This window comes from Coffea arabica, chromosome 2e (genome assembly GCF_036785885.1).
Source record: "Coffea arabica cultivar ET-39 chromosome 2e, Coffea Arabica ET-39 HiFi, whole genome shotgun sequence".
In the NCBI taxonomy this organism is placed as follows: Eukaryota; Viridiplantae; Streptophyta; class Magnoliopsida; order Gentianales; family Rubiaceae; genus Coffea; species Coffea arabica.
Window position 1 is genome coordinate 24,447,149 of NC_092313.1, and position 10,023 is coordinate 24,457,171.

The 10,023-nt window shown below is 36.8% G+C and overlaps 1 protein-coding gene across 1 annotated transcript; it reads right to left on the bottom strand.

Annotated features, from left to right (window-relative positions):
* Nucleotides 1–1,209: 1,209 nt before the first annotated feature.
* Nucleotides 1,210–9,755, bottom strand: LOC113732089 (serine/threonine-protein kinase BSK2-like). Its single transcript, XM_027257701.2, has 10 exons — nt 9,529–9,755; nt 8,627–8,847; nt 7,749–7,884; nt 6,828–6,961; nt 5,801–5,906; nt 4,565–4,650; nt 3,312–3,497; nt 3,033–3,191; nt 2,708–2,821; nt 1,210–1,672 (listed from the first exon to the last, which is right to left on the bottom strand). The coding sequence occupies exons 1-10, from the start codon at nt 9,608–9,610 to the stop codon at nt 1,421–1,423; spliced, it is 1,476 nt and encodes a 491-aa protein (XP_027113502.1). The 5' UTR covers nt 9,611–9,755; the 3' UTR covers nt 1,210–1,420.
* Nucleotides 9,756–10,023: the final 268 nt, after the last annotated feature.

Consider the following 10,023-nt stretch of genomic DNA (forward strand, 5'->3'; position numbering starts at 1 on the left):
AATCTAAGCATTAGATTCAGAAACATGTTCTTTTCAAAAATAGGATTCAGATGCATGTTCGGCCGTGCCTGTACCTTTTACAATCGACCTAACATTTTGGCCAACCTTTTTGACTCTCCACCTACCGTTTTGCCCCAGCTTTTTGAAACCTAAGGCATCTACTGGTGACCTTTTTGGAATATATTTCCTTATAGTTTCATTGTGATCTTTTTGGAAAGCAACTGAGCCAGAAATGTAATAACTATGAGACAACTCATAAGTAAAAGTTTTGGATGTTAAAAGCACCTCTCAGGTACTGTTTCCCGCATCCCTTCACAGCTACTGCTACAACGTCCTTCACTCTACCCTACTACTGTTGCCGTTTAGGCTTAGTCAATTCATCAACGCAAACTTCAAGATAGCCCCAAACAAAATAGTATGATTCCTGCATTTGCATTAAAACAGAATATGCAGACACACCCCTTTTTCCTATTTACTTCACTTGTTCCGTTTCAAAACAATAAATATGCACATAATAGGCCATAAACAAGTGAATGTAATCAATTAGGACTCTTGGGTTTGGCTCCGTTGGATTGGCCATTTTTTCAAAAACAATGGTACAGTAATATATAATAACTCAAAAAACATATCATCCATATAATATATCAAATGTTTCAAAAAATTTTTATAGTAAAAATTTTTCATATATACTGTTACAGTCAAATTTTTCAAAAATATTTCCAAAAAATAGCTAGTCCAAACGGAACGTGTTTGAGACCTACGTACTTTAAATGTACATTATGCATAACTCTTTCCTCGCTGATTTAGCATTGTATCAAATGGCTTTCTTCACCACCAAGAGTTCTCAAGGGGGCAGCTAAATACCTAGCTAGGTTAGGTCAACCAAACTCTTGAGTAAGTAGGAGGAGGGGCTGACAACCGTTCCAGGAAGTTCACAACCATGATTAAGCCAAAATAATTTGTACGGCTCAGATCACTCCTTGTAACTCGATTTTCACGTCGTGTGGAACCCACAAAAATGTTGTTCTAGTGTTACTCGCTGTTGTTTTATTGTTACACCTTATACAGATGATGTTACACCGTGTGCAAATGGTGTTACACCTTGCAGCCCCGGATCCCGAGTAAGTAGTAGTAGCATGCATTTTATAATGGATTAAGATTGGTGCATCACATGGTTATGCAATGCAAGAGAGCTAATGCAAATGCAGGTGTCAGTAACTAGCACTAAGCTTTTCGCAATCAGGGAGTGTTTTATACATTTCTATATGGAACTATGTTGCTACAACAGACAGGCAATTAACTTTTCAAGTTATCCTCACCGAATTGGATATCCAGCCGGAGGAAATCCTGATCCAATCCCTAAAATTTATAACTTAAATCAATTGATAGGAAATTGTGATTCTCATCATCGAGCTACGATCTAGATGCGCCAACTGTTTTGCTTCTTAGCTTCGAAGGAGGCACCATCATTCAGCATGTCTTGGGCATCAGTTTCCATTCCAAGTTTAGATAGGGCAAGAGCCTGCATGTAGAAGGCAGTAGGCCACTCAGGCAAGCAAACCTGTGCCTGCATAGCATCTCTCAGCGCAAGCTCTGGCTGTCCAATCATCAAGTAGGATAGAGCTCGCCTCACAAAGACAGTACCAGAAGGAACAGACATCATAGACACCAACTGTATTTAAGGTGAAAAAAAAATGAATTAGGATTAAACTCCAAATAATTGGCAATGTTATTCATCAACAATAGGGAGGTGCCAACCCAACACGCTCCTGAAAAATGAAGGTTGAAGTTGTACAGACAAGAACACATGCGATTCATATATCCTGGTTCACATCACTCTCATAGTCACACTAACAATGAGTCCCATGTTTGCCCACTAATTTAGAGAAGCAACGATCATGTCAAATAAGTTGCTGCACTATATTGTTTCGCTTTAAAGGTGGAGGCAAACAAGTAAGGGCAAATAGAAGCAAAGTGCAACACGTCCCTATGTTTCATGGAGTAAATCTAGAGGTCAACTTAGCAGTCTATGCAACCTATCCTAGTTACCATTCCCCAGCAGTGCACAGTTTGAGACCTGTCGTGTCAATACATGTCCAGGCGTTTTATTTGATTTAAACATTATGCAAGGCAAAAGGGATAGACGAAATTTACTCACTACGCTGACATTAATTCAGCTAGACCTCCGGTTTTTAAAGTAGGTAATCGCTAAGTCAATTGAATAAAGAAGCCTTCTTTCTATTCTTTCTATTTCAACCTGCATGATAATCCTCTTCCTACACCCATACAGTAAGATGAATGGCACTGACTTCCCAAAAGCTAGGTATCTGATAAATCAAATCATACCATTAGATCAACATACATCGTAGTCACTCTTATCATTTTGAGGACAGTGCAGTAGTCAAGAACATTAAAAATTCCTCGAAAACATCTATATGGCAAGTCAGGAAAAAGCCAATTAACTCATGGTGTAGTGGATTAAATACAAGCTTGCAAATTAGCATAAATGTGTTCGGCACAAGTTTGATAGCATTTTAAAAAGTGATAAGCTACAAGCAGAGATTGATTAACTTCATTGGTTCTAATTTATCTCTGTTTTTTATTCCACCAAATACTGATGTCCACAATAATACATAGGACTTTGCTGCTTCCAGGAGAGAAGTTAACAATTGGCTGAATGCAGACATGTCTTGCATAATTCACATACCTTTGAGTAATAGTCGATCGCACTCTTGAAGTCCTTGTCCCTAAATGCTATGTCACCAAATTTCTTCGTATTCAACATGTCTTGCACTTGTTGTGTCCATTCTTGGAATGAAAGCTTTACAAAGATTGTATTGCCATAAAAATCCAATAAAAAGTAAGAGTGCTAGGCCAAATTAGAGAAAACACCTAAGCCCAATAATTTTCATTTCATTTGGACATATCATAACAGGATAAAAACAACGGGCATTCACCGTTGGTTCAAGAAGTCCAGTAAATGAAGTTAGGTTTTGAGTATCCTGAATCAAGATTTTCTGACTGCAACTCACCTCATTTTCTGCACCCTCTTCATCTTTGTAACCTGTTTTAAGCAAGATATCATGCACAGCAGTAAGGTCCATCCTTGTACAAGCCTTTCCAAGAGGAGAAAGCATGGTAGGCAGTACCACTGGAGTCTTTGTCAGGCCCATCAAAACATGTGAGGCAACCTACGAATGCCAAAAGCAAAGGAGAGAAAATCTATTTAAATGCTTAAATCTTAGATTAAGATATTAATTATATGAGAAAATCTAGTATTTAGCAACTAAATTAATGCTCGATAGGCCTACCTCCTGTTTTTGAAGGGGCGCCACTGCTGAAAGAAGAAACTTTATGTCAGGTCTATCTCTAGCCTCGTACTGGAGACACTTTGATGCCAGTTCCACCAATGCAGTAGCATCTTCATTGGCATATTGTCCTTCCAACGATGAATCCATGAGTAACAACACATTCTTACCTCTTATCAAATCCAAAGCCTGGAGAAATGATGTGGAAAAGGCCAGTTAAGCAAAAAGGATACAAGTTAGGAATCAAAAATCTAACAGAAATCAGATTGAAATATGGATGCAACAATACTGATGCTTCTGAAAAGCTAAAACTTGGATCCCATACTCATCAGAGCTACCTTTCTTTCCTTCCACTATTTACCCCTCCTGGGTGCTCAACGTGCACCTGAACTCTATAGCAAGGGAAACATATTGAGGACCCTGAATAGTGTACACTAGCAAACAAATCTGTAATTCTTACTTCATCACTTCAGGTTTCGCTTTTGTGCTCCAGTTCACCTACATTATCATTCTTAACTCACAAGTATGTGAATCTTACACAATTAGTTCATTTGTCATTTGTAATGCCAATCCTACAACAAAAAGGAGAAGCAAAAACCAGAAGGAAGAAAAAAGATGAATAACTGCTGGACTATCAGATGTTGAAGTTACTTTAATTAAGCTATACCAGAAAGTCTATGCAAAAGCATGAATAAGTTGCTTTAGTTAAGCTGTACCAGAAAGTCTATGCAAAAGCATGGATAAGTTACTTTAATTAAGGTATACCAGAAAGTCTATGCAAAAGCATGAATGACGGCCTTCTCAATATCTTAAAGCTTATGTCCATATAAATCCATACTTCAGAACAACTATGATATGCTGGATATCCAACAGAATAATACAAACATCAGAAAAAGATGATAAAAGTATGAATCTCTTGCACAAAGCCAAATTTTCATGAAACGCTAAAGAAAACAGCAAGCTATTACATTGGATGGCAAGCCCAATGACAAGATAGAAAAAACATTTGCAAGCATTCTCATTTAAGGAAGCTAATTTTAGAGAAAAAAGAAGTTACAACTTGTACATTTAATATAAATTATTCATCAAAAGAATTAAGGACCAAATTTGATGTATCTCTATGGCAACAACTACAGATTACAGTAACTTTTTAACAATATAACATGAAACCAAAGCATGATAGGCTCACAAATGATTCTTCTACAAGCCAAGAGTAAAAGAGGAGAAGATAGAACATGGAATGAGGATTTACGTACATGGCTAGGAGGTATGTGTTTTCCACTTAAAAGGTCTAGCAGAACGGTTCCATAACTGTATATTACACTCTCCGGAATTACCCTACCTGGGAAAATTAAAGGAAGTAAAGTAAGCTACATAAAAGGCTAGGCAAGAGTAATAGTTAAACAACAGTTGGACAGGATATCAAAATAAGATCCTCTGTCAAAGACAGCATATTTTTGTCTTTATGGATATTATGAGGCATTACTCCATCCTAACACGAGTGGACAACTCTAGATGAGGAAATAAGATATGCTGATTCGCTTAGAGCCACAAACAAATAGTCAATTGTATTGGAAAGATAATTTGGTAAAGAAATCAGTGAAGCATAAAAAAAAAACAAAACGAAAAGGAAAACAAACAAAATACATATATTGCTGAGAACACTTGTCAGAAATGGGACAAACTCAAAGCGTAACAACAGTGCTGAAAGGTACACAAGAAGAGTATCAGAATATTTATTCCTCAATTCTTGAGATGAAAGCTCACTGAATTACAAGAAACTAATCTGACTACTAATCATACCTATTTCAAATCTGAATTCATGTCTGAATAAATCCCTTGTCCTATCAAGGATATACTCTAAAGGATTAAAACCGTGTGGTGGCTTATATAAAAGTGCTGATCTAGTTAAATTCTACCCATACGAGATTCATTCAAAAATTTTTAAACACACTTTTGAAAGAATAACTTCCAGAACAGTACTTTTCATTGTTCCCAAACATCATTGAAGATCATTAGAACAAAGAGTCAGCACTACACAACCAAACCACACTCCCTTATGGTAGTTAAATACACTTATTTTTTGGATGAGTAAGAAAATAAATATTGATGGCAATAATAGTTGCAACACGACGAGAGAATTCACATACACATAACAATCTGAAAAAACACATGGCAGAATACTAATTGTGGTGCTTCACAACCAGTTAAACAGGTGAAGTTATGCTGCATGGTAAAAGATCCAGGTCCAGATCACATAGAAGCTAGGTAGAAGATCAAAGTATCGCAAATCCAAACCTACATTTATCTCAAAGTGACAAGACATGGATAAAATCCATGCTCTAATTTGAACAAGTACATCAACCACCAAAAAAAAAGGGACAAGATCGTCAAGACAAACCCAAAAGAAAAGGGCAAAAGCAAAGCAGAACTAATTTGTATACATCACAAAAGGAACTGCAGGAGGCCCATACAAGTGGTTAAAACTATACCAGTGCGCAAAAACTCAGGTGGAGTGTAAGCCAGGTTGGTACTATAACTCTTCCCATCTCTGCTGTTCTTCATAAGACCAAAACTAGATATCCGAGGATCGCCATCCTGATCAAGAAAAGAATCATCACATGTAAGGGATGCTCACCCAAAACAATCAACTGACACTACCATGTTCACTTGTTGAAACAGATTATAGTATGTATCCTAGAATAGAAATGTGGATGAAGTCAAAATTGAAGCAATATTCATTCTTGTTACTGTGATATCAAGACCACTAGTTTTTCTCTGGGGAATAGATTCCCTAGTTAATTCAATAAGGTACACTATTCTACTACAGATTCCTAAAACGTGACAAGAAACATAAATGGAATTGCACTTATTTAATTTTCAATACTCCAGTTTGAATGTAATTTGAAAGCATAGGGGCATAAAAAGTCTACCATCCATCTTATTTCATTTCAAATAGATTGATGGACACTTCTTAATGCACCATGTATACAGAGCTATCATCCATTTTCTCCAGAAAACTTATTAGCGTTCCATACAAAACTTTATATGAAACAATTCAAGTACCAAAACTGGAACACTGTTATTATTGAAACGGGCTAACTTGTTCGTTTCCTTTTTCTTGGTGCTAATGTCATGTCTTTTCAGAGGATAGTGGGAAGGGGGAAGAAATAGTTGGATGTATCATAATGCAGATCTCATTTACGCAAATAGAAACCACTAGATTCATTTACAACATCCAAGAAACACTCGTTATCCAAAAGCATCATGGAACTTAAAGGACTTAAAACATACTCACTCATTTCGGTTTCCTTATTTCAATCACCATAGTAAGTCTAATAGAAAATTCTTCAGCACCAAATTTGAACATGTTGAGGATAGAATATTTTTAATTAATATAGAAGAGTTGCAGCTTTGCATATAACTCTTCTCATCTATATGGTACATAGACCAACATCTAGCAAATTGCTTTCCAAGGTAAACCTAAAATCCTTCCAAGCTGGTCAGGCAATTAGCTACCTCATCAAAAAGAACCCTGTACGCATTCAAATCATGATAAATTTTTCTGTTTTCTGCAATGCAATGGTCAAGAGCCTGGGCAATATGGTAAGCAACTCTAACACGCATTTCCCATGGCAGAGGCTGTTTGTCCCCTGCAAAAAACACATGAACTTATGGGTGAATAACCAGAGGCTGCCAAATAAATTAGGCAAAAAATACTATCATAATCAAAATCATGTGGGAAAAAAAAAAAGAAAAAAGAGCACCAATAGCCATGCAAATTCAGGTATAACATTCGCAACAGCATATTAGTTGAAGGATGCAGATCTAGCAAGAGAGTTGCTTGTTCCTTATACAGAGAGGCTGGCCTGAGCAAAGGAAGATTTGTAGATGGGATTACAGAGCCATAAGAACAATTTATAGTGCTATCCTTGTGCTCAGTTTGATTAGTTAATCAGCTGCCTAAGGAGAACAAAGAGGGTAAGCAAAATACTGGACGACAACTCTTCAAGGGGAACAACACATATAAAGGAATATATTTACATAAGCTGTTCACGTGCCAACTTAAAGAAGATAAGCAGCTCAGGAAAGAACATTCTCGATGAAAGAAAGGGTAGCTATGCAGATCATGAAAGTCCAACAAAAGACACAGTAGAATGTGAAGTTTACACACCCATTCCAATATTCAGTTGACAAATGATATTGATGCCCACGATAAAAGATAAGCCAAAAAAAAGGTTGTGATTTCTTTTCCTATAAATGACTACTAATGCATGATTTAACATTTTTCTGTGTGTGAGGCATTGACCACAGTTTTTTACAATCACCCATCATTACTTCCATTCTGGCAATGGTGGTAAAAAGATTCAGATATACTGAATAGTTTCAAGAAGAAATCTACTAAAGTAGGATCACGAGGCAAAATTCGATAAACCTTACAGTGAAATAGATGCTTTGACAGTGTATCATTAGGCATATATTCTGCGACCAACAATCGCTCATCTCCCTCAGCACAACATCCTATAAGATTCACCAATTTCTTGTGCCGAAGCTTGCCAACACCAGCAGCTTCTGCCTGCATGAGGAGCACAGCAAAAGCAGTATAAAGACCACAATGTATGGTAGGAAAAGGCTAGGAAAATTTTACACATAGGGAGGGTAGGTCAGAAAATTGATACCAATAGAACATCAAGTACGAATATAATGATTGGCTGCCAACTAGTTGATAAGACACATGAAACCATAACCCAGAATTATCCCAAGCATAGCAATAGACACTACTGATAACTTCAGACATCTTCAAGAACTAAAAAAACAAAAGCCGGAGGGTCACATTAGCTGTTAGATAACGAATACTTCCAACTGTAACAACTATGGGCCATTAGATGACAAGGGGTAAAAATCCAGCACCATGAATGACAAAATAAGACAAACTTGTATTGTGTGAAGAAAATATCATAAACCAAGATATAACAACACAAACTTTTGAACTATTTTAGAGAGAAATCTACGTTAGCAGTACACATGCAGACACATTCACAACCATTTTATGATTATAGTAGATAAACATTATTGTTGGCCAAACAATCTTACTATAACAGGAACCCCAAAAATAAGATGGTGTCAGCTCCCCAAAGTGAGATGCAGTAAACAAGATGTGTCTCAAAGAAATGCTATTTCTTAAAGCTATACAATGCGAATTGGTCATCAAACTAGAATAGTTGTTGCATTTCTCTTTCAGTGTGACATACACGAACATCATCAGATAATTTTACAAGCTAATGAATCTAGCTGTCAAACTGAACAATAATATTTACCACAAATTGTTGGGGGTCAGGCCAGGACTGTCTTGAGAAACGCTTAATGGCAACAAGCCGGTTATTCCGAAGCTTTCCTCTGTAAACAACATTGGGAGCTTTCTCTCCACTTTCAGAGACTATCAATTCACTGCTGAACCCATTTGTAGCAGCTCGGAGTTCAGCAAGACCAAATTCCTTAAAAACAGGTACTTGATCTTGGTCTATTTGGTCCCCATTAACTTCACCGTCATTAAATATACAATGACACGGCCAAAAAAAAAAAATTAGGTTGGTCGACACAAATGATAACATTTCCATTTCTAAGTATATCAATGTATCAAGCAAACAAAGACACCAATACCCAAATTTAACAAGTATTTCTTTTAGGAACATGTTAGTAGTAATCAATAAGCAAAACTACTAAAAAAAGAAATTAAATTACATAACTCTCGTACATGTGAGATAAACAAAAATAGGGCAGTTTTTACGTCAAATATCAGTCAATCATCCAAAAATAATGGAAAAAAAACTCCTAAATAATTGCAAGCATTTATGAAAGACCCGAAAATAGAAATTAAAAAAAGAAAAAATGAACACATCATACATGTACATAAAACCGAAGCAAACAACTTACCACAAAATTAAAAAAAAAAAAAGATAATTAAGAAAATGACAATTGACCGAATAGATGCTATAACACCCTTATCAAAGTTTAAATTTTAACCAAAATTCAACATGCAAGTAGCTCATACATCAAACCCCAAAAAAAGCCCACCAAAAAAGAGATAGAGGGAGGGAGATAGATAGAGAAAAATGAATCTTGGCTACAGGTTCATGAAACTCCAGAAAAGTAGATATTAAATAACAGGAATAAGACTGAAGAAAACAAAAGGAAAAAAAATTGAGTAAAAATGTGATACCAAGATCTGGTTTGGAGTCGGGCTGAGAGGGTTCTTGGTCAGGGGACTGAACATTGGCAGTTTTGGACTGAAAACAGCCCATTTTTTCAATGCTCACATAGACCAAACACACACCTCAAGAAAGAAAAACACACACACTTCTTCACACTCAGCTGAATCCCTTGTTTCCGTTCTCACTTGTAACTCACCCTCCCAAGTCCCACCTGGGTTTTCAAAGAACTGAAATGGGGATTTTTTTTTTCCTTTTCTTTTCAGTTAAAGCATGAGGGATTGTTTCTTTGCAGGTCAATGAAAAGGAAGAAGAGTCAGCTAACCGGTACCATGATTGTCCCCTTTTTGTGTATGTGGTTTTTGTGTGTGTTGTGTGTCCAAGAGGGAACAGTATAAGGGTGGGGTGGGGGCTTTTGCTGAGTGATGATTGGGGAACTGAGTGCAGTTTGGTTTGGAATATGTTGGGTGGGGGTTATGAGAGGGAGCTGGGGAAGGGGTGTCACA